The 26573-nt window shown below is 41.3% G+C and overlaps 1 protein-coding gene across 5 annotated transcripts in view; it reads right to left on the minus strand.

Moving 5' to 3' along the window:
• SEMA6D (semaphorin 6D) overlaps window positions 1-26573 on the minus strand; it is an 82316-nt gene that overhangs the window by 20833 nt on the left and 34910 nt on the right. For all 5 annotated transcript variants that reach the window (XM_040342660.1, XM_040342661.1, XM_040342662.1 and 2 more), the window contains exons 2-3: window positions 5898-6052; window positions 1829-1940 (exon numbers count right to left, since the gene is read on the minus strand). In XM_040342660.1, the coding sequence (XP_040198594.1) occupies window positions 1829-1940; window positions 5898-6006 (221 nt within the window). In that variant the 5' untranslated portion in view covers window positions 6007-6052. The remainder of the gene's footprint in view (window positions 1-1828; window positions 1941-5897; window positions 6053-26573) is intronic.

The raw sequence follows: 26573 nt of genomic DNA on the forward strand, positions 1-26573 counted from the left end.
AATAAAGTGATGATCAAGAACCTTATGGGACCTCCTTTAAATTGAAGCATTGACTGGATGCCAAACATTCATATGTTTGAAGCTTAAAGTGTAAGTAAACCCTCCTGTCGTTTTCAGCCAAGGGAGCTGCCATCTTAGCCTCTGTTTGATCTTCAACTAACATGATGCTGAACATGTGATCAGTAATGACACCAGCCATTGGATGGTTTGACAGTTTAGTTGAGATTACATCCAATGTGACAGTTACATTCCCGACTAGTGTCTGAAATGTAACTGTTTTTTGAAACTGTTAAATCTATGGGTTTACTTCTACTTTAAAGCGGTAGTAAACTCTGCTTTAATCTTGTACCTACTGATAAGCCTATAATAAAGCTAAACTATAGGTACAGTGAATATCTTCCAAACATGCACCGATATCACTGGCGCACGCGCACTGCGCTCTCAATGGACAACATGCCATCCACTGAGAAGGCCGCGGCTGTGACTCCTACACACTTGTGCAGGAGTGATGTCCCCATAGCTCGGCCATTCAAATGGTCAGAGCCTGTGTCACCAGTGGCAGGGTGCCACTAGAGGGATCCAGGATACAGGAAAGTCTGCCGTAATATGCTAGAATGTGGTACATACTAACACATTATGACATGAGCCTGTGGGGGAACCAGTTTTTATTTTTTTTAACGTAGTTTGCTACCACTTTAACCATGAGGATATATCTGTTAATGATTCAGTCACCTGATAATAGTTCCTAAGTCCAGCCTATCAAGTATACAAGCACTTTAGAATTTGGTTTAAGCCAATGCATTACCTTTATTTTTTAACGCTCCTCATCGTCCTGGAAATTGTGCATAGCACTTTTTTTTAGCGCAACGCACCACAACACCCAATGCAAGTGTACTAAAGAGCTTTAGAGTTGTAGTCAAAACACATGGCATTGCAATGTACAGCACTGTGATACGGCATGTATCACAAGGCATTTGCCATGTGCTCACGGTAATATCAACATGCACATTTTACTACTCGTTACCACAAAAGTATCAGTTGTGGACCGGCCCAAGTTGGTAAACTAGCAACTCTGTATCAGCTACAAATCTCTCTGATTATATTCTCTGGCATACAATAAAAAAAAAATCTGTAGCCAAAATACAGTACATGTCTTTGCAGCTACAAATTGCTGGTGTGTTATGATCACTAGCAGCTGCACAGATAGCGAGTGAAACTGCACACACTGCAAAAAGTAAATTGCTCGATAACAGAGTTACAAATGGCTTGAATTGCTACAACACAGACTTTTCATTAACTGCAATTGGATTTTTTTATTTTATTTCACAAAAAAATAAAAATATCAATTCTGTAGCCACTTAATATCGTTCCTGTGACATAGCACTTAGAAGCAAGAAAGAACATTGTTTTTGCTGCCCCAGAGCATAGTGACTCCCTAGGCATATGACAACTTTTTAATATGCTATTGACCTGACTGTAGTCATTCATGTTTATTCATGCTGTTGTTGCATGTTTTATTATAGCATCTTAAGCAGTAACTAAAAGAGCTACAATCCAAAGAAATATCTTCCCTTTCTTGTCAATTTTGTGATAAGCTTTGTATGGTAGAAGCCAGCGAGGCAGGCTGGAACACAGTGTATCACATGGCAGCTCAGTGTGACTTGGTAGATCTTTATTACCATTCCATTACTTTCTAAGCATGAAACACAAAATGCTGATAGAGATCACAGTTTTCATTTAAACAGAAGATTTTTCATGTGTGTTAAAAAACGAATTGCTAGAATAAAAATACAAGACCAATTTAAATAAAGAGATTAAAGAAAATTACCTTCCAGCAACATAAAGTGTGTCTCGAATTTTTAACATCAGTTGAAAGTCCAAGCTGTGCTGTGATTCATTGCCTGAAGGGCGTCCTCTAAATACTGGATATTGCCTTGAATCTGCAAGTTAAAATGGGAAACACCATCACTTTGGATTACACGGCTCAAGAATCAATATACAGCAGTGGCGTAACCAGAGTTATGGGCGCCCGGGGCAAAAAAAAAAATTCGCCCCCCCCCCCCCCCTATATAAACATCCACTTTTTTTTATAGTTACTTATTTTTTTCCCTCTTTTTATGTTTTTTTACACTTTATGTCATTGCTATTACATAGGGGGATAAAAATCCCCCTATATAATAGCACAGGTACACTGACAGGTCCTCTTTATGGAGACATTAGGGGTCTCTAGGACCCCTAATGTCACCTGGGGACCCCAAAAGAAGCTGATGAAGCACAGATCTGCTTCTTCTCTCTGGCTATAGCAGCCAGATGACTGACAGGTGAATGCAGATGTAATACACATCACTTCTGCATTCACAGCCTGGAGGGAGATCAGCAAGGAGGAAGATGCTGGTCTCCCTCCCATCTTACCTCCTGACACCCTCCCGAGCCGGTCCCGGGCCGCAGATGGGGCAGCGGATCCCGGGATTGAAGGTGAGGGGTCAGGAGGGGGGGCGGCGGCAGTACTGGAGGGGGGTAGGGGGGCACGCAGCCAGCACATATACACAATTGGCAGGCTATAGAGCCGCCGATCGTGTATATGTGAAAGTTCAACCGGTAATGGTACTGACCCCCAACACCTGCACTGACCAGACACCTACAATGACACTGACCTTGACACTGACCATGATGACACTGACCATGACCATGACACTGACCATGATGACACTGACCATGACCATGACACTGACCATGATGACACTGACCATGACCATGACACTGACCATGATGACACTGACCATGACACTGCCCATGATGACACTGACCATGATGACACTGACCATGACCATGACACTGACCATGACCATGACACTGATCATGACACTGACCATGACCATGACCATGACACTGACCATGACCATGACACTGACCATGACCATGACACTGACCATGACCATGACACTGACCATGATGACACTGACCATGATGACACTGACCATGATGACGCTGACCATACTGACACTGACCATGATGACACTGACCATGATGACACTGACCATGACACTGACCATACTGACCATGATGACACTGACCATGATGACACTGACCATGACACTGACCATGACCATGACACTGACCATGATGACACTGACCATGATGACACTGACCATGATGACACTGACCATGATGACACTGACCATACTGACACTGACCATGATGACACTGACCATACTGACACTGACCATGATGACACTGACCATGACACTGACCATGACACTGACGACACTGACCATGACACTGACCATACTGACCATGATGACACTGACCATGACACTGACCATGATGACACTGACCATGACCATGACACTGACCATGATGACACTGACCATGATGACACTGACCATGATGACACTGACCATACTGACACTGACCATGATGACACTGACCATGATGACACTGACCATGATGACACTGACCATGATGACACTGACCATGATGACACTGACCATGACACTGACCATACTGACCATGATGACACTGACCATGATGACACTGACCATGACACTGACCATACTGACCATGATGACACTGACCATGATGACACTGACCATGACACTGACCATGACCATGACACTGACCATGATGACACTGACCATGATGACACTGACCATACTGACCATGATGACACTGACCATGATGACACTGACCATACTGACACTGACCATGATGACACTGACCATACTGACACTGACCATGATGACACTGACCATGACACTGACCATGACACTGACGACACTGACCATGACACTGACCATACTGACCATGATGACACTGACCATGACACTGACCATGATGACACTGACCATGACCATGACACTGACCATGATGACACTGACCATGATGACACTGACCATGATGACACTGACCATGATGACACTGACCATGATGACACTGACCATGATGACACTGACCATACTGACACTGACCATGATGACACTGACCATGATGACACTGACCATGACACTGACCATACTGACCATGATGACACTGACCATGATGACACTGACCATGACACTGACCATGACCATGACACTGACCATGATGACACTGACCATGATGACACTGACCATACTGACCATGATGACACTGACCATGATGACACTGACCATACTGACACTGACCATGATGACACTGACCATACTGACACTGACCATGATGACACTGACCATGACACTGACCATGACACTGACGACACTGACCATGACACTGACCATACTGACCATGATGACACTGACCATGACACTGACCATGATGACACTGACCATGACCATGACACTGACCATGATGACACTGACCATGATGACACTGACCATGATGACACTGACCATGATGACACTGACCATGATGACACTGACCATGATGACACTGACCATACTGACCATGATGACACTGACCATGATGACACTGACCATGATGACACTGACCATGACACTGACCATACTGACCATGATGACACTGACCATGACACTGACCATACTGACCATGATGACACTGACCATGATGACACTGACCATACTGACCATGATGACACTGACCATGATGACACTGACCATGATGACACTGACCATGATGACACTGACCATACTGACCATGATGACACTGACCATGATGACACTGACCATACTGACCATGATGACACTGACCATGATGACACTGACCATGATGACACTGACCATGACACTGACCATACTGACCATGATGACACTGACCATGACACTGACCATACTGACCATGATGACACTGACCATGATGACACTGACCATGATGACACTGACCATGATGACACTGACCATACTGACCATGATGACACTGACCATGACACTGACAATACTGACCATGATGACACTGACCATGATGACACTGACCATGACACTGACCATACTGACCATGATGACACTGACCATGACACTGACCATACTGACCATGATGACACTGACCATGATGACACTGACCATGACAGTAGAAGTCCTGCAATACTCGCAAACCCCCCCCCCTCCCCCAGCTTGGTGAAAATCCATCCTCCTCAGAGTCCTCCTTACCTCTCTGTCTGACAGAATTGCTTCAGACTGAGTCCCGACTCTCTCCCCCGCCGGCCGCCAGCGCCATCCACGCGCAGCCCGCTCCATGCGCTCCCTCCACACAGACAGCGCCGTACCGCAGAGCACCAGAGCGGAGGGGAAGACGGCGGCTCACACTTTCAGCACCTGCCGTCTCCCGCCGCCATGTTCAGAGTTTCCCGGCGCTCTGTGATTGGGCGTATGGCGGTCATGTGCGGAGGCGGGACTTCCAGCCCCACTCCTCACATGACCCCCATATGCCCAATCACAGGGCGCTGGCGGCTGGACATTACACATGGTGGCCGCTGGCCGCTCGGAACATCCGCGTCGCGGTGACACGGGAAATTAAAATTAGGAGGAGGCACGGAAAGTCGCCCCCCTAAATGGTTCGCCCGGTGCAACAGCACCCCCTGCCCCCCCCCTTCCTACGCCAGTGATATACAGGATTGATTAGCTGTATATACTAGGTGTAGAAGGGTTTGGACTAATCCCTGTAGCAAAGTCTTGAATATAAATGAATAAAATATGACCAATGTCAGCAAATGTGACTTACTTCCCCCTCAAATGACATATTTTCTACTAGGACACATCAACTTTTCAGTAACTCTAGGGCTGACATATATTAAACTAAGTGATCCCCTATATAGGCTTAAGGGCATTACACTTAATATTTAATTACCTATCACAATCAGCATGAAATGCAGAAACTCACAGCAACCAATCAGAAAATTACATATATTCTAATATTAACTAGTGCAGGCAACTAATGAATTTTAACATAAGTAAGCATTTACTTACAGTGGTAATCTATAAAGTTGATAGGTTCATCGTCTTCAGGAAAACTAACTGCATAGACCAAAGATACCATTACCAGCACTTTGCCGGCAAGAAGCCCACAGAGCCTCATGGTTCATTAAACAGATGGTTCCTCAAATTTCAAGAAGAGATTTCACCTACAAAGAAAGACAATATTCATAAATTATTTGTGCTTTTAACCTGCAATGTTTAATATATTCTAAATCTGTAGTCGGCCACATTACCAATATACAACATTTATTTGTAGGATTAAGTGCAGTCGGATAAAAAAACATAAGGGGGCCTTGAGCAAGTTCATTCTAATGCAAATCAAAACACTAATGCTGAACATAGTTTTCTCATTAATTTCCATTATCTTTCTTCAATTAATGAGGGTTAGGTTCCTTAGTAGGTCAGATAACAGATAAACCTTATGGGGAGATTTACTAAAACTGGCGCACACAAAATCTGGTTCAGTTGTGCTTAGTAACCAATCAGCTTCTAGGTTGTCAAAGCTTCATTGAACAAGCTAAAGTTAGAAGCTGATTGGCTACTATGCTTAGCTGCACCAGATTCTGTGTGCACCAGTTTTAGTAAATCCCCCCCATATTTAGTACATATTTTTTTATCTGCTCCAAACTCAGGGTTCTTATGCTAAAAGGAATGTAAACCCTTCACTCTTTAGAACAAGGGCATCTTGACTTTACCACTTGGCTACTACATGAAAGGCTATTGGTGGTCCTGGTCCCCTTATCCTGCTGAGCAATGGTCAAATGTTCTTTTGGTAAAATGACCACAAAACCAGCAAGAAAAAAATCATACCAAAGAAAATATTTTGGGGATTACTTTTACATCTAAAATGTATTGATGAACGGAAAAAAAAAATAGTCCTCTTGGGTACTAATGACCTTATCCCCTTCCTCCTTTGTGCTTGGGTGCTTGTTCTCCAGGACAAGACACTGTCATGTGGTTCTTACCACTGTATAAGCTCTGAAATAGTCTGAAAAAGAGTTAACACAGGACTTTCTACTTGGAGCTTTGGTGGGGGACTGGGGTAGTATTGGAAAATAAGTATTAGCAGGTGAGGTGGTGGGCTATAAAGAGAACCTGGTGCTGTGAACTAAATGAGCAAAGTGATAGGTTCAACTCTTGTAAGCACTGCCTTTCGGCATGAACTTCTCTAGGCTGCACAGGTGGCTCATACAATGGGCATGGCTGACATCACTTAGTTCATCCAAAAGCCCACAATAGAAAATTAAGAGCAAGTGCATTTCAGGCAGATCAAGTATTTTTCTGAACTTAAAGGTCATTAAAAGGGATAAAACACAGGAATCTGTGCATGTATAGCATATGGGCTGTTTGATTTAGTCTTGACATACGATTTTAATTTGTTCCCTGCATGACACGGCATATATGCAGACAAGCTGCAGGCACTTATTGCTGTCTGCTTAGAATACACCATACATGATCCTGAACATTCCACTAGCAAACCTAGATCTCCCAGCGGGACTGGAAAGTATGGAACCTTTTACCTCAATGTATGCTTGTAATACCAAATATTCTCTCCTACGGATCAAATTGTATTCTAGTGAGATCTCGTGCTGAAATGTCATCAGGTCTGGAATGTTCCCAGTAAAGACTTAACAAATTGTTTGTTTTATTCAGAAAGACTTTTAATACGCACGCATGTGGGATTGCACGAAAGGTACACTACATGCTGAGGATTGCCCTACAACAAATCCACACAGCCAATAATTGCACTATACAGTAAAAAAAATAAAATAAAATGAAAACTTTTTTCGTTTTAAAGCAATGGGGAATAATCTCCTGGTGCGCTGCAAGGCTGTTATAAAAGGGGATTTAGGAGGAATAGCACGTTTGCACAAGCGTTGCCTGTTATTTTCGCAGTTCAGCTAGCTGGGAAAGGCATTATTTGAAATGCACAGATATCACCTTCACTGTTGAAAGAAGACAAATGATGTTTTGTCACTTGTCAATTTTAACCGCTAATTTATCAGTACTCTCCCTGTGGATTTATCTACAATAACAATTCATGTTACACGGGCGGCTGGGTTAAATGTTATTTGTTACAAATCCATGTACAATTCTGTCAGTTCCATTACTTTATTGAAATATGGGCTGATCTTATTAAAGTGGCATATAAATGAAGAGAAAATACATTTTTTTCAACTTGAAAACTAAATTCTTGTTTAGTGACAAGAAACGTGCACAGTCTCTCCATAGCTTCAACACTTGACCAAGGTGTTCAGGGGTTGGTCAACAAGCAGAGATTATGGTGAACACATACATGTATGCAGGACTTGTGGGGTTGATTTACCAAAGGCAAATAAAGTATTTTCTTTACTGTTGTTCTGGAAATGTTATAGATAGGCAACTCTTATCCTCATATTGATTAGTGGTTCCAAATTAATAATAACTACTGCAGTAGGGAACAGACACAAAAAGATACACTTGGCATCTTTACAAAATAACTGTTCTGTTTATATGACGCAATTGAAGTTTTTTATACACACGATTACATAGGTATCACATTAATGTTACAATTGTACTTTTAGGGGCGTAACACAGGCAGGCTAAATTCTAATCAGCACTCAAAAGAATGCAAACATGTAATACAAACATTATTAGTGCCGTGAGCACGAGTGTAGTGTGCAATTCATAGTCAAACCATACAAAAATAGAAGACAGTTTTATACTGAAATTACACATTTCGGGCTAGATTCATAAAGCCCGGCGTAAGTTTGTGCGGGCGTAGCGTATCTGAGATACGCTACGCCGCCGTAACTTAGTGAGGCTGGGGCTGGATTTACAAAGAATCTGCGCCCTAAGTTACGATGGTGTAGCGTACATCTGCCGGCGTAAGCGCGCCAAATTCAAATTCTGCAGAGGTGGACGTGTTTTATGTAAATAAAACATGACCCCACGTAAATGACGTCTCTAACGAACGGCGCATGCGCCGTTCGTGAAAGAATCCCAGTGCGCATGCTCGAAATTCTCCCGCAAATCGTCAATGCTTTAGACGTGAATGTAATTTACGCAAAGCCCTATTCGCGAACGACTTACGCAAACGACGTAAACAACGCAAAATTCGACGCTGGCCCGACGTCCATACTTAACATTGGTTGCTCCTCATATAGCAGGAGCAACTTTACGCAAAAAAAAAGCCTTACGCAAACGACGTAAAAAATAGCGCCGGGCGCACGTACGTTTCTGAATCGGCGTATCCAGCTCATTTGCATATTCTACGCTGAAATCTACAGAAGCGCCACCTAGCGGCCAGCGTAAATATGCAAGTATCTTGCTTTCTGAATACAGAAAGAAGATACGCCGGCGCAGATTTGATATCAATAGATACGCCGGCGTAAATTCTTTATGAATCTAGCCCTATCTTTACACTTTGCAAAATAATTTTCCCTTAGCTTAGTGAATGAGGGGAAGTTCTTCTGACTCCCATCATCCAATCATGGGCAAGCCAAATACACTTTTTTTTTTTTTTCATTTTCCTTGCATATGTTCAGGTATTGTTTGCAAAGTTTGCAAAAAATTACCCCACACAGTTAATAGCCCATTTGCCTTTGTGTCAGTGATCAATACTAACAATATTCTTATCAGATCATGGCGTAGCCATAATCGTATATTGAATAATTCAGCTCCTATATAATCATTAAAGCAGAACCGCAGGCAAGATAACAATGTTTAAATATACATATATTTGAATTGTATAGTAAGCTGTAAAATACCCCACTGTTACAAATATGTGTGTCCTCAGGTCACTCAGCTTTAGCTATCACAATAGATCACCCTGGCCTCATATAGCACACAGAGAGAAAGAAAGCCAGCCGTAGTCCTAACTCCTTGCCACCATGTACTTTATTCCATCACTAGATCAAACACAATCCTCCTGCTGACGCAATTTAATCGAATGAGCCTATGCGTAGAGCTCATTGTGAGTGAAATGCATCAGCAAGAGGAACACAGGTAGATTGGATAAAGTACATGGCAGTAAGGACCTTAGAATCTTCACACAATACATTCTGTAAATATTAAATTTCAATTATCCAATTGTGATTTGATAATTAAAGTAAATATTTTCATTTTTTTATTGTTTAAATATTCTTTTCTCCTTTAGGGTCATTTCACACTGCATATAAATACTCATCACAAAGCATTGGAAATGCATTTGACTTGATGTGAATCTAACCACTTAATGAATATATGCATTGACAAAAAAGGGCTTTAATGGCCAGTCACACATATATGTCCGTGGCCTGACGTTGTGTATTGTGAGCACACTGATCGAGTTGTCATTGCCAATCACTGTGGTCACATAATACAGAAGCTGTGCCACCTCCCAGGCATTAAAGCTCACTTACTGGGCCATCGGCTTGTACTTTCAAGTGCATTGTATTACGTTGCTTTTATTTCTTTTGTGCTAGTATCATAGCTTCTGTCATATAACACATCTGACGGCAGGACTTCCTTCAGTCTGAACTTCTACTGTATCTGGTAAGGAGCTCTGAACTAAAGGGGAGTCTGCAGGACAGGTCTGTACTTAGAGGTTAGGCTGGGGTCTGTACTTTGGGGGTATGTACCAAAAAGTTAGGCTGGAAAGTGGTGTCGAAAAAGAACTGGTCCCAGGATCTGTCCAGACATCAGAACTTCTCTCACCTCAGAACTGCTGCTGCATCTGCTAAAGATATCTGTACTGAAGAGGAGTCTGCATTGAGTGGTTAGGCTGCGAGGGGGTGTCTGTACTGAGGGGGTCTGTGCTGGGGGGTTAAACAGAGGTAGGGGGTCTGTACTGAGGGCTTAGGCTGGTAGGGGGAATCTATACTTGGTGGATGGGTCTGTCCTGAGGGGTTTTGACTGTGCTGGGTGAATCTGTAATGGAGGGGGGGGGGGGGGTTGGTTTTTGGATGTCTACACTGGGGGCATTTGTACTGGAAAGGGGGGATCTTTACTAAAGGGGATGTGGATGTTGAAAAATGATCAGTCGCTGCAGGCCTCGTACACACCACAAGATTTTTTTCGTTCAACACAGCATGTCGAAAAAAATAACTGACAGCTCAGGTCGGAGCCACTGTACTAATTTTATGATGTTAGTATATCGATATCCGCTGCTGTGTTATTGTGTTCTGACAGGGGGACGTGGGAATGTGGCCCCCACCCCCTTCGCCAGAACACTAGAGTTGGCGGACCATTTTCAGTCATGGGCCTTCCACAGAGGCTGGCTTCCGTCGGACCGGCTGCCTCAGCCGGTTTATATTGAACTGGCTGATGCCATCAAACATTCGGTCCATGTGTACTTGGCTTAAGTTTCATCTCCAGACATTCAGCAGGCTGAATAAAAGTAAACACGTTTTAACAGACCCTGCAGAAGCTAGAGATTGGACACAAATATACAAAAATCATGTTGATCAGATTTCAGCTTTAAATGTGTATTTGTTGGAAAAAAAAAACAGACCACAAACTATTGTATTTTCCCTTTAATTCGCCCCATTGTTCAGATACATGTAGTGTATTTGCTCTCAGCCTCTACTGTACTCGTATAACACTTCCTGACCAGCAGTTCTACGTGCTGGGTGAATTGCAACGTAAATTGCATCTGGTTAGTTCACAAATGGACAGCAATTTCTCCCCTCAACTCCGATCACTATAGAGCCATAACTCTGCACAGAGCACACCAGGCAATTCTAATTTACTATATAGACGTACTGAACTTAAATCAAACACCTATAAAAACATGAACTGCTACAGAAAACAAAATAATAAAATGTACTGCTAGACAATCATGATGGCAGCGTGTTTATTTTAACGGAACGTGCCTTCAACCATGTTTTGTTGACAGTAAAACAAAGTACAAAGCAAATACCATGATTTTTCTTTGGCTCTCATACATTGCAAACAGCAGACGCAGCAGAAATCTCGCTGCACGGGCACAGAAGAACATGAATGTTAAGTGACATGATGACAGAGTTAACAGATGTTGGAAGTATTACTTGTAGTTCATATTGCCTATACCTTCCACCTTTACCTACACGGAAAGTCACTGTGCTTGCTGTATGTAAGAAAAAGAACTTAAACCAGCAAACTGGCACAGTAGTGTAAGGTAAGAGTATACATTTGTTTTTAATTAAAAAGTATTTTCACTCAGTATTAGAATTTCATGGTTGGAAAGTACATGGGTTATGTTAATCCAATTTGAAGAATAGGATAGAACTCATGGATGGCATTCCGTCTAAAAAGAGAAATAGCTTAATATTGGCGCGACATATTGACTTGATGTAGACACACAGCCAGCGCCTAAGCGATGTCTCCTGGCATTCCATTGCTCTGTTCAGCTAAGGAGTTTTGCGTGAAGAGATATTCAAGTGAACAAAGAGTGCAGCATCAGCGGACACAGACATTGTAGCCTATGTGTATTTTAATGGTATGCAGTATGATACAAAGAAAAAGCTTCACCTTCACCCAACCGCAATAAGCCATCTAGTCAATACATGTCTCCTGTACTGAGCACCAAGGAGCACCCCATGTGTGCCAATAACCCATGCTGCCTCTCTATAAAAACCTACTTCTATTTCATGCGCACTGGAATTTTAAAGGGTTCATTCATGTTACATTTCCAAAAAAAACATGCGTACAAGCAGGGCTGTGGAGTCGGTAGATACATGTTTCGACTCCTAAATGTTCCGACAATCTAAATTTAGTAGGAGTCAGAGTTGGAGTCGGTGCATTGTTTGCTGACTCCGACTCCAGGTACCCAAAATTTCCTCCGACTCCTCGACTCCTCCTCCGACTCCACAGCCCTGAGTACAAGCATCCCCAGCTCATTACATACCACTGCTCAGCTTTTTAAAAAGTCGCTCCTTTTTCACTTCATTTTGATAGACCGTATCAAAATACTCCCACACTTTCACTTGTTCAGACTATGCACATGCGCAGTGCACTCATTTTTCCTCTAGCAGCGGCTATAGCACTCCGCTGAGCTCAGCCGCAATACACATTCACAGTTTGAACAAGCCAGAGGACCCACTGAAGCCTCGTACACACGACCGAGGAACTCAACGGGCAAAACACATCGTTTTCTTTTTGTCGAGTTCCTTGTTAGGCTGTCGAGGAACTCGACGAGCCAATTTTCTCCATTCCCGTCAATGAAATAGAGAACATGCTCTCTTTTTGGCTCGTCGAGTTTCTCGACAGTTTCCTCGACGAAAATGTACACACGACCTGTTTCCTCGGCTTAAAAATATCTCCCAGCAAGTTTCTTGCTGGTTTTTGCCGAGAAACTTGGTCGTGTGTACGAGGCCTCAGAGTGCTTTTCTAACCTGCAGACCATCCAGTTGTTTAGACAGAGCAGAGGAGTTTGGCTACCTGGACGTATTTGTGGACAAGGGAAAGGTCCAATAGACTTCTTCTCAATGTTCTCATTCCATTCTTCCATTCTCTCAATACTTAAATATGTGAGCAATAGATGAATCTTCTTCCCATCAAAACCACATTTGCCACCAAATTAATTGACCCCAAATTATAGGAAAGTCAAATGGGCATCAGACATATATCCATATCATGGAAAACATCATCTGGTCCACAATCCAAAGAATGCAAAAAAACATAAGAGCTTCAAATAGAGTAATAGAATTTATCAAAACCTCTTAAATTATAATAAAATAAGCAACACACCCATATGTTAAAAGTGCATAAGTTGCACTATACTTTTATATGGCCACCGAGCACCACTGGTTTGTAGAATTAAACTCCTTGCCCTTCCTTTGTATTGCAGAGCACTCTCAGCTCTGTGAAATTAAGACAGGACACGGATTACAGAGAAAGTCACATTTGTGCTTAAGCAGGAATCAAAATACTCTGTCTAAAATTACAACGACGCAGGCTGCTTTTGAGATCCTGACCCTAAACTGCAATGCATGCTATGTGAACTAAGGCTCACCCAAGTGCTAAAAGTCATGTAACCTCTAACCCTTGACTCTTCGAAACCATAAACCGTAAATAAATCTATAAGGGGAGACAAAAATAAATCTTTCATAAAGAAACCCTGAACAACTGTAATCATTTTAAAATGAACAATCAGATTCTTGCCTAGGCCCACTTGTGACACGCCTCTTTAAAGTCCGATGTAAGTCTTTTTTATTGTTATGATGTCAGAATGCTTAAAGCGGGGGTTCTGCGGGAAATCGTTTTTTTTTTTTTTTAAGATGTGCATCTACTGGTTTTAAGATTGTTAAGCGTGTACTCACTTGTCTGTAATTTCTATGCATCCGCAATGTCATTCGTCCATAAATGATGATTTATAAAATTTCATCCAGGAAAGTTTATTCTTGCTTGTGGGCATTGTGAAGCCCACAAGGAAATACTTCCGGGAATCGGTGAATGCTGATATCCCAGCATTCACCGCTCTAATGGCATTATTTACCTGTTTGCCAATAATTAAAATGGCGGAATTAGATTCGCCCTCGTCACGTGACCTGCTTCTTAAAATCCTGCAAGATTTCGTCTTTTGGCGTGATTACTAGTCTCATGGAAAGCATGACGCTGTGCTCCCAGGAGACATAGCGAAAGACTCCCAGGAAACACTCGGGCACTCAGAAAGGGAAGCGGTACATCCACTCCCGCGGGAGACAGACCTGGAAGTGTCTGCATATAAAACGAGATTAAAGGTATTCAAATGCTTAAAACATTTTCGGATAGTGAAATGTTTATCTACATTATTATCTGTTCTGGATAAGCTATACTTTATATTTAGGGTGAACCTCTGCTTAACCAAGTAAAGAATTGGGATTTGTTATTTTTCAATGCTTAGAACACAGAGGGGATTATTTACTAAAGGCAAATCCACTTTGCACTACAAGTGCACTGAAAGTGCAGTTGCTGTAGATCTGAGGGGGACATGCAAGGAAAATATAAAATAGCATTTTAGCTTGCAAATGATTGGATGATAAAATCAGCAGAGCTTCCCCTTATTTTAGATCTTCCCCTCAGATCTACAGCGACTGCACTCCCAAGTGCACTTGTAGTGCAAAGTGGGTTTGCCTTTCGTGTTGTGGTGCTGGGCCTCCTGTGGTCCAAAGTACTTCTATTTTAGGGGGAATAACAGTATTTATTGCCTGGTGCCAGGATAAAACCTATTTCAACAACTTGGAGGAACCTCGAGCCTTTAAAAACATAGCACAACCACACACACAGGTCTTTGTCTCTATTAAAAGCTTTTTCACATTATTTTAAAAGTGCAGCAGTACAGAACAGCCACAGCGGCATGGGGGACGTGGAGGAGACAGCTCACACATGGACTCCTGAGTTGACAGGCAGGGAGGGAGGGGGAGAGAGGAGAGACAGCTGGATGACGGAGGCACGTAAACTAACCACAGTGTCATGGATCAGAAGCCTTGATTACCATGGTCAGCACACTAAGGGGAACACAGGGACAGGCAGGATCAACCAGGTATTTTATAGCACAACACTTTGCTGTATATCCTGCTTTAAAGGAACGGGGTCATTATTTTTTTTTTTTAGGGCTACAACCACTTTGAAGGAGTTTAAAAGGTACATTTTTTTGTCTTCAGCAGAACCGCACTGTTTGCAGCATAGCATTAACACTTCATTGACCGATTTCACTTGTCTCCTGCAACTGCTCATTATCAGCCTGCACTGTAACTACAGAAACACGTCCTAATATTCCAGTTTGCTCATCAAAGTCTCTCGATCGCTAGCATGACCATTTTATTACCATTTATAGAGAAGGAACATCTGCCGCCTTTCGGATCAAATACATGTGTATGTTTTCTTCAGATTATGTAGGAGGGAGGAATACAAATGTGTGTGCTTTGTTCTACATAACTGTGTACTTAGTCTCTTCTTCTCTCTCTCTCTGTTCCAGACACGTCTTCTTCAATGAAAGCCTACAGTGCTTTTCTTGTTTGTCAGCAACAGATACATCAGATACAGCATTGGAGAAATACAGAGAATTCCGGGGCATGATACTAATTGAGTGTGATAGAACAAATGCCCATTCTGTCACTTAAAAACACTACTTGACTTGTTTCAAAGAATCTGCATTAACACCTCTTGATCTATGTCAAAGCGAAAAAAATTGTTTAATATTGAAACGATGAAGCCGCACTACTGAAAATCTCTGCTTTGATCTTAATTGGCTTCTGGTACTGCTAGTTATATTTCAGCTGTTTGCCAGCTTTTAATATTACAGAAAACCCATCCTTCCCCCTTGAACGGGAACAAGCTGGCAGAAATTCTTGAAAATAGATTCAGTGCTTTTTAATGATGTTGGTGCTTAGTGCTTCATTTAACTTACTCTGAGAACTAAATACTGCTTTGATTAATAAAAGCACTTTGTACCATCTTTTTCATGTGAAAAACCCTCTAAAACCCAAGATAACTGCACTCTTATTTTTAAATTTAGTTTTGAATAATGTATAAACCGAAGATTATTATATGTGCTCAGTCTACAAAATTCTCCTATTAGAAAGAACGAGTTTTAATAATATAACATTTTTTTTCCCCTCATAAAGTGCCGCTAGTGCATTTGGAAATTTTGCAGGCGAAAACGATTCCCTGCTCCACTGAGCTTATAATATTATTTTTGCCGGAGGCCTGAGATCACAAAACAAGTTGACACTGGGATCGGCACCAAGTTTTGCCAGCTAAAAGCCAGTGGTCTGTTTCCTAGACAGAACGTTTTCTACACCTAAAAGCATAAACAGCACATCAATCATTCTCTTTTGCAATTAAAACAAAGTTGTGTGCACTTCAGATTTAAAATGTTCTTTATGGTGCATGAGTGATCTTAAAATTACTGAAAAAAGGTGCTAGTCTTCTTTTTTTTTTTCTTTTACAGCAGACTTTAAGTCAAAAATTGGCTTAAAGTTTTTTGCCATGTATGTGTGACCACCAAACTGTGATGCCGCGTACACATGATCGTTTTTCGGCATGAAAAAAAACGTTTTTCAGCATTTCCAAAAAAACGAAGGGCCAGATTCATATACAATTCCGGCGGCGTAACATATTGCATTTACGTTACACCACCACAAGTTTTATGGGCAAGTGCTTGATTCACAAAGCACTTGCCTGTAAACTTGCGGCGGCGTAGCGTAAATCCTGCCTAATTCAAATGGGGCGTGGATCGTTTAAATTAGGCGCGTTCCCGCGCCGAACGTACTGCGCATGCTCCGCTTTGAAATTTCCCGCCGCGCTTTGCGCGAAATGACGTCGCACCAACGTCATTTTTTGAACGTCGACGTGAGTTGCGTCCTTTTCTATTCACGGACGACTTACGCAAAACAAATATTAAAATTTGACGCGGGAACGACGACCATACTTTAACATGGCAAGTCTAAAGATAGGCCAACAAATAGCAGCTTTAACTATACGCCGGGAAAAGCCGACTAGCGACGACGTAAGAGAATGCGACGGCCGATCGTACCTTTGTGAATCGCCATAAAAAGATAATTAGCATACCTGACGCGGAAAACGACGCAAACTCCACCCAGCAGGCGCAGAAGTATTACACCTACGATCCGAAGGCGTACGAAGCCGTACGCCTGTCGGATCGAAGCCAAAAGTCGTCGTATCTTGGTTTGAGGATTCAAAGATACGACGCGGCAAATTTGAAAGTACGCCGGAGTATCAGTAGATACTCCGGCGTACTTCTTCTCTGAATCTGGCCCGAAGTTTTTCCAACTTCATCATTAAAAACGATGTTGCCCACACACCATCGTTTTTGAAAAATGATGAACAAAACGCGGTGACGTACACCACGTACAACGGGACTCTAAAGGGGAAGTTCTATTTGCCTTTGGGCTGCTTTTAGCTGATTCCTTGTTAGTAAAATACGATTCGTGCTTTTTTGTCTGTTACAGCGTGATGAATGTGCTTACTCCATTATGAATGGTAGTTTTACCAGAACGAGCGCTCCCGTCTCATAACTTGCTTCTGAGCATGCGCGGGTTTAAAACGTAATTTTAGCCCACACACGATCATTTTTTACAACCCGAAAAACGAAATTTTTAAAAACGACATGAACATTTTGAATTTATTTTCGTTTTTCAGAAGCCGAAAAATAATGTGAAGCCCACACACGATCATTTTAAATGACGTTTTTAAAAACGTCGTTTTTTTTTCACGCCGAAAAATCATTGTGTGTACGCGGCATCAGAGCCCTGCCCCCTATTCCAGATATCAGGAAAGTATTTCGGGGATCTTACCTGCATATACATAACTCCTGATTAAAAGACGTAAAGCACTTCCATATACATGTAACAGTGCCTTCTCTTTTGCCCCAGCATCATGGGTACCTGTCATTGACTCCAATTTACATTGAGGGTGTCATCGGTGGGTCAAGTTTAGGCACGGGGCAGAACTGACATTTAATTGGTTGGACCTCTACCAAATATTGATGCTGCCACATAGCAGTGCATGATTGATGACAAAGTTGGCCACATAAAGAATGTCTACTATAGGCATGGTCTTTCAAAATAAATTGAGTATTTTGATCCAATTTTTAGCCATCTGGATTGAGTGGGACATTACATAGTAAACTGTACCACATCACATAAAAGTGTTGTGTGCACTTTTTTTAACATTTGCATAGAAAACGTAGTTATGAATGCAATATACAAAGGCTAATAAGCCAATGCTCTACTGTGGCACGTGAAATGCAATACATTTCTGATGGGATAAGGGGGAGGCTTGTGATTGCCTAGAGATTTTCCTATAGCAGAAAATTTCTGTCTCTGATAATGAGCACTTTTTTGCTTATCACTCAATAATTAATCACTTCAGCTCAGTCGTCTCAAGCAATGCTTGAATTGGTAATTTTACTTGCAAATGTTAGACATACAGGACTCTTTTAGTGGTGGCCAGAAATGTAAAAAGGTTGTGAGCAGGTACAAACATGATCAAACAAAACAGCTTGACAATGTGTTCATGTTTAAACCAATGTAGAGGGGAGAAGCAAATAGATATCTGTACAATTGTTTTCTGGGTGGAAAACAACAGTGAATAGAATTTAAATTCTAACCATAGTGCACACTGCTTGACATTTGCAAGCACTAAGATGACCAAAACACATTAGGTGAGCCTCCTGATCCATCACGTTCAGCAAAATCAAGAAATCAAGAGATGGTCTAAAGGCCACAAGGTCCCACCAAACTCCGGCTGGTGTTTTTAGATTGTAAGCTCTAATGAGCAGGGCCCTCTGATTCCTCCTGTATTGAATTGTATACCGTCGCGCTGTAGCGGTTGGTGCTATATAAATCCTGTATAATAATAATAATAATGTCAGGGGAGGAAATAATTGGACATGTTGCCAGTCTTGTCTGAATGCTTCTGTTTTCCCCTTGATTAGAAAGCCACCATAGCAAGTGTATTTAGTGTGCCTCCCCATCCCTCAAAGACTAAAAGTAAATAATTATAGCACTGGGCATAAAATGATAAGCTAATGCCATGCAATGCTGTCACAGTGGCAGTTATGGGTAAACTACTCAAACAAACAATAGGGAGTAAATAAACAGAGAATTGTTTGGAAGGCCTTATCATTTAGTTCCTCTGTTGCAATTAGTATATAGTCTATATCTATGTGAGATAAAAGTGGAACATCAGCCAAAGGAATCCTTTGTTTGGTGTTGGACAAAGTGAAAAGGTTTAGAACCTCTGCTGGACATTTATTGCTGCTTTTGTTCAATGTTGGGACTTCACTTCTTGCTCTGGTAGTGGCCAGTGCCACTAGGACACAAGGTGAATTCAAATCTCTCCAACTGGGATACTGAGAGCAATAGAACCATGTGTTATAGAATGGGCAAGGTTCAGAACCTTGATTGAGTTTTTACTGCAGTCTGTGCCCCCGCTAAAGAGGAAAAAGGTGTGTGGGTGTGGGTGTGTGTGTGTGTGATTGGTGCCATCAGGTGAAGGTAGATTGTTTTGTTTTTTTTGCCCTGCAGATAGGTCTGATGCGAGTCTGAAATTATCATACCGATTTTGGGGAAATTCAATGAAAAAAAATCACTTGTAGTAAGCAAATAGGAATGCCATAGCTGAAAATGTTGTTGTACAAGGATCATATTAGTTAACGTGTGATATACAGTACTTGTCTTTACTACATAAGGGGAGTGAGAGCAGTATTTGCTTTGCAGTAAATCAAAGAGAATTGATTGTCTTTTTATATATACATGGGATTTGAATAATGTACAAAGTTCCTAAAGGTAAATCCTACATATATCAAATACAATCAATACACGTAGCGGCAAGCATATGAAGGTTGTACTAAAATTGGTTATATTTGATGGTGCCAAAACTGAAAGCATGAATTGGATCACATTTTCAGGTATTCATTTTTACCAACTAAATATAGTATCTCCTGCAGATTTATTAAGTTTGCCCACTTACAAAGAAATGAAGGGACTAACATTTTTTTTATCAAAGGGGGACTTTTAAATGATAGAGACAGAATATCAACCAAAAATCCAGAAAAAAAAAAAAAACACAAACCAAATGCTATAAATTAAGTTGCAATTCAAGTAAAATAAGTATTTGATCCCAAAACAAAACACAACATAGTACTTGGTGGGAAAACCCTTGTTGGCAAGCACAGAGATAAGACGTTTCTTGTAGTTAGTGACCAGGTTTGCACACATATCAGGGGTGAATTTAATCCACTCTTTTTTTACAGATCTTGGGGGGCCAATGGATGGGGCCATGTATTGTAAAATCTTGGATGAGAACCTTCTTCCCTCAGTCAGAATACTGACGATGGGTCGTGGATGGGTCTTCCAGCATTACAATGACACAAAACAAACCACCAAGGCAACAAAGGAGTGGTTCCAGAAGAAGCACATTGAGGTCATGGAGTGGCCTAGTCAGTCTCCAAACCTTAATTCTATAGAAAATGTATGGAGGGAACTGAAACTTCGAGTTGCCGAGAGACAGCCAAGAAACCTTTAAGGAGAAGTCCAGCCCAAGCTCGTTTGGCTGGGCTTCTTCTATGGGTCACAGGAGTGCAATTTGTTTTGACGACTGAAGTCCACTTTCTGCTGACATCCAGGCACTGCATCATTGCGACAATAAAAGTCTGTATTCGCCAGGTGCCTGGACTGACCCATCTTAGCCTCTCAAGCCTCGTACACACGGCCGAGGAACTCGACGTGCCAAACACATCGAGTTCCTCGGCCAGTTCAGCACTGAAGCCGCCGAGGAGCTCGGCGGGACGAGAGCTCCCATAGAACAACGAGGAAATAGAGAACATGTTCTCTATTTCCTCGTCGAGCTCCTCGTCGGCTTCCTCGGCTGAAAGTGTACACACGACCAGTTTCCTCGGCAGAATTCAGCCAGAAACTCGGTCGGAAGCTGAATTCTGCCGAGGAAACTGGTCGTGTGTACGGGGCCTGAGTGAACCACTGAGAGCCTGAGACAACAGCTCCCTGCCCCTCCACAACTCAGCCTTCCAGTGAGCGTGGAGCAAAGCGGAGAAATGCTGATTGACAGCCAGCAGCTCTCTGCTTGGGAAGTTCCACTTTTGGGATAAAATAAAGTTTTAGCTAGAGTTCTTAGTCTGAACAAAGATGCAGATTCAATCCATGACTGGTATACACTTTTCCGTACGGGACAAAAAGAAAAGGCAGGTGGAATAATTTTCCAGCATCAGCCAATGAAGAGTTGCCACTCATTCTCACTTGCCAAAACCAATGAAAGGGGAAAAAAAAATATTCTATTGGCTACTATACTGATATACCTACTGCTCTCTGTTTGCCTTGTTGAAAAAAAAAAAAAGATTAAAGACTTAGAAAAATAAAACTTCCTTATGAATTATCTGGAAATTTTTAAATATTATTGGGCTGTGTGAGATTTCACAAGATATAGATTCTATGTAATGTAAAATGCATTGGATTTGTGATACATCAAAGGTTTATGTGATTTTATGATGCCCCAGGCAACGAAAATGCCACACCACATTCAGTCTCTATTCCAACAATCAATATGGACCAACAGCATAGAAGTATATTTCATGAAGTCAGCAGACTCGTGTTTACACGGATCAAAGAACTTGGCTAGGATACTTGGAAATAAACAGAACAAAATAAATCTGCATCCTAGACATCCATAACTCTGTTTGGATGTCCATACTAAAGATTACGACGTCCAAGACACGTCTGCTACCATTAAGCTCGAGCAAAGAACGAATATTTCTACTAATGCATTGAGACGACATATATGCATAGAATCCTCAATATTCTGAATATCTACATTTTTCAAACTTTAGTCCTGAATAAGAAAAATATCAGATTTTTACGGTGGTAAGGTTACATAGTTACATAGTTAGTCAGGTTGAAAAAAGACACAAGTCCATCCAGTTCAACCACAAAAAAAAAAAAAAACATAGTACAATCCCATAAACCCAACTCCATACCCACAGTTGATCCAGAGGAAGGCAAAAAAAAAACAGCAGTGCATGATCCAATTTGCTACAGCAGGGGGAAAAAATCCTTCCTGATCCCCGAAAGGCAAATCGGAATTTACCCTGGATCAACTTTACCTACAAATCTTAGTACGTACTACTCAGTTATATTATGTACATTTAGGAAAGAATCCAGGCCTTTCTTAAAGCAATCTACTGAGATGGCCAGAACCACCTCTGGAAAGAGTCTGTTCCACATTTTCACAGCTCTTACTGTGAAGAAACCTTTCCGTATTTGGAGATGAAATGTCTTTTCCTCTAGATGTAAAGAGTGCCCTCTTGTCCTTTGTGTTGACCGTGAAGTGAATAACTCAACACCAAGTTCACTATATGGACCCCTTATATATTTGTACATGTTGATCATATCCCCCTTATTCTCCTCTTCTCAAGAGAGATTAAATTCAGTTCTTCCCATCTTTCCTCATAGCTCAGCTCCTCCATGCCTCTTATCAGTTTGATTGCCCTTCTCTGCACTTTCTCCAGTTTCCCGATATCCTTTTTTTACCAAAACTGAACTGCATATTCCAGATGAGGTGTTACTAATGATTTGTACAGGGGCAAAATGATCTTTCTCTCTGGAGTCCATACCTCTCTTGGTGCAAGAAAGGACTTTGCTCGCTTCGGAAACCGCAGCTTGGCATTGCATGCCATTATTGAGCTTATGATCTACCAAAACCCCCAGATCCTTCTCCACTACAGATCCCAACAGTTGTACTCCTCCTAGTATGTATGATGCATGCATATTCTTAGCCCCCAAGTGCATAACTTTACATTTATCAACATTAAACCTCATCTGCCACATAGTCGCCCAATTAGACAGAGCATTGAGGTCGGCTCAAGGTATAACGCAAATTGAGTAGATAGACGCATAGCAGCACACCACAATAATTTAATGGAAACAAAGGACTACTCCTTTATGTATATGAATGTCTAATTCTCTTCTGAAGGGAATACTCAAGTACTTTTAAAGTACTTTCAAAAAATCAGAGTTTATAACCAGAAATGTATACAACGTGGTTATTAGGTGCAGCCAGAGACCACTTTGTGGGAAAGTTATACAGAGAGGGTCTCACAAACATCACTGCAATGCTCATTACTCCTTGATCTGTTTGATGAACGAATTACTGATTGACACACAATTCAACAGAAGAATCTGACAATGCATTAAGTAAGTGAGAATCCATGAAATGAGGCTCCCTATACACGCTCACCCTTAATGATATCCTGGTTCCCATCCAAAGGATTTCATCTTAATTACGATAAGGTTTATCTTGTCAGTTAAGAAATAGTTTAGATATATAAAGAAATCTTTAACCTAAAAATATTACTTCCCTGGGTTGCTTCACATTAAGAAAAGGCTTACATCTCCATTTCTTTACCGTTCTTTAAACTCAACAAATTTCTGAGTGAAACAAATAGGAATCCAGCAATGATGAGTCAACACTGTGATCACCGGGCCCTCATTTACATATGAAATACACTTTTGTATCTCCCATGAATGTATTTAAAGTGAAACTTTTCAGCTATTATAATAATAATGAATCCATTTCTCTCCCCATTGCAAAATGCTAGGATAAAGTTTGCAGCGCAGTTCTGAATATTTACACAGCCAGCATTTAGAATGTGGACTTTAGAAGTGACAATTTTCACAACCTATATAATATATGAGGAATTTTAATCCTGTTTGGTATCCAAACCAAGATGCATATAAAGAACGGCGCTCACCAATATGCTGGAACAGAAGACAATGCACATTTGACAGGGCATATGAAATCAATTCGGTTATCATCTCAACATTTTTTTCTCCAACTTTTGGTACTAGCCTAGTGGTTTTTAAATTCTGAATTGCTGGTTCTGTGCTGGTTAGCACAATAAGCCTTTCCAAAAAAAATAAACAAATCAATCCATGAATAAATGGAGTTGCAATTGGAAGGCAGAATAAAAAAAAAAGTATAAGGATAAAATTTGATTGCATATACAGGGCGCTTGCAGATTGCTTCCAAAATTATAGAGTTTAATATAAATAAAATATGTTGTAGGTACTACAATTTTATGGCCTAGCTGAAAGCCGAAGTCAAGGCAAAGTATTTTTTCATTTGTAGCAATTGGGGTTACCAAATCAATGCGCATTACCTTTCGCATTAAAGCTCTGCAGCCATCATTCTTGATATATATGATACTAAATCTCGGGCAACTGTTCTAGTGGGGGCACTGCAATAAAAATGTTGAAGTCTGACGATTGATCTTTTCGTAGAACTACAGAATTATCTTTAATGTTTCTCTTATGATGCTTCTGAGTAAAGTGAACCTGAACTGAAAAAGTGAAGATTTGCTACGTCATAGGGAACATCTAGAAATTGTAGTTCCTTCTGAAAAATTCTATGCCTAATGCCCTGTACGCGCGATCGGTTCGTCTGATGAAAACAAACCGATGGATTTTTTCATCAGATATCTGATGAAGCTGACTTTCATCAGTCTTGCCTACACACCATCGGTTAAAAATCCGATCGTGTCCAACGCGGTGACGTAAAACACTACGACGTGCAGAGAAAAATTAAGTTCAATGCTTCCGAGCATGCGCCGACTTGATTCTGAGCATGCGTGGATTTTTGACCGATGGATTTCCCCACAGACAATGTTTTTTTCTATCGTTTTTTTAACCATACGAAAAATTTAAAACAGGTTCAATTTTTTTCACCGATGGGGAAAAAAGTGATGGGGCCCCCACACGATCGGTTCGTCCGATGAAAACGGTCCATCGGTCCGTTTTCATCAGACGAACCGATCGTGTGTACAGGGCATTAAGCGTCATAACTAATGTGCAGTGTGAGATCCAAGATACTGCTGCCTCTGACTGCTAGTTAGTGTGAGATTTGGTGATGTCCCTACTGTGAAACTCATTGTTTTCCTTGCAGGAAAATAAGTCGTATATGAAAACTCATAGTGACAACATCTCCCTGCTTCATTCATTGTGTGAATTTGAGATTTCCCCACCTTCCCTGCTATATCCCAAGTATTCCTTCCACTAATCTTCAGGGGAACAGCTCTGGCAAGAGAAAGCAAAGCCCTGTCTCTATCAAGATGACTTGCCTCCATATTGTGTCTCCAAATTACCAAGGCATGGTAAGTTGGATATAAATGAGTATTTTACACTTTATTAGTGGTCTATAATAATATAATCTAACCTATGTAGTTCAAGTTCTTAAGTCTATGTAGTTCTGGCATTTCAGGATCAGAACAAGAAAAATGTTCAAAAGGAATGACTGTGCTTCTTAACCGGGGGTTCTTCCAGAGGTTCCTTGAGCAAATTCTGACTCTTATGCCGCGTACACACAACCGTTTTTCATGACGATAAAAATACAATTTTTTAAATTGGATGTTAAAAATGGTCGTGTGTAGGCTCCAGAGCATTTCCTCGACTAAAAAAATGGGCAATAATAATTTAGAACATGCTCAATTTTTTCTCGTCGTTTTTCTCAACGTGAAAAATGGTCGCGTGTAAGCTTTAACGACGGGGGAAAAAAACGCACATGCTCAGAAGCAAGTTATGAGACGGGAAATTAGCATAATCAGCCCAAAGGATGGCGCCATTTGAATGGAATTTTTCCATTATAGTGCCGTCGTACGTGTTGTGTGTTGTCACCGCGCTTTGCTCGAGCATTTTTTATCACGATCGTGTGTATGCAAGGCAGGCTTTAGAGGAATAACATCAAGAAAAACGTAATTTTTCCTGTCATGGAAAAAACGGTCGACACCAATAATCTTTTCAGCCATCTGTAATATGGCTTTCTTTCCAGTGGCCGCCAATGCATGGTGCATTCTTCCCACTGACCGTCAAAATAAGGTGCATTTCTCCCACTGATCGCCAATGTACGCAACATTCTTCCTACTGACCACCAATGTAGGGGCAGTCTAACTGATCAACAATGTAGGGCTATTCTTCTAACTGACCACCAATGTAGGGGCATTCTTCTCACTGACTATCATGCTAATGTACTACGAGTTGCAGACTTCATAATTATTAGCAAGTGTTCCCCGAGACCAAATAGGTATTTCAAGGGTTCTTCCATGTTAAATGGTTGAGAAAGTCTGGTCCAAGGTATAAATCATCAGTTAAAGCTATAAACAAATATACATCTAATACATATAAATGCATTCATAAGCTATTTACAACAAGCTATTCA

This window comes from Rana temporaria, chromosome 3, assembly GCF_905171775.1.
Source record: "Rana temporaria chromosome 3, aRanTem1.1, whole genome shotgun sequence".
NCBI lineage: Eukaryota > Metazoa > Chordata > Amphibia > Anura > Ranidae > Rana > Rana temporaria.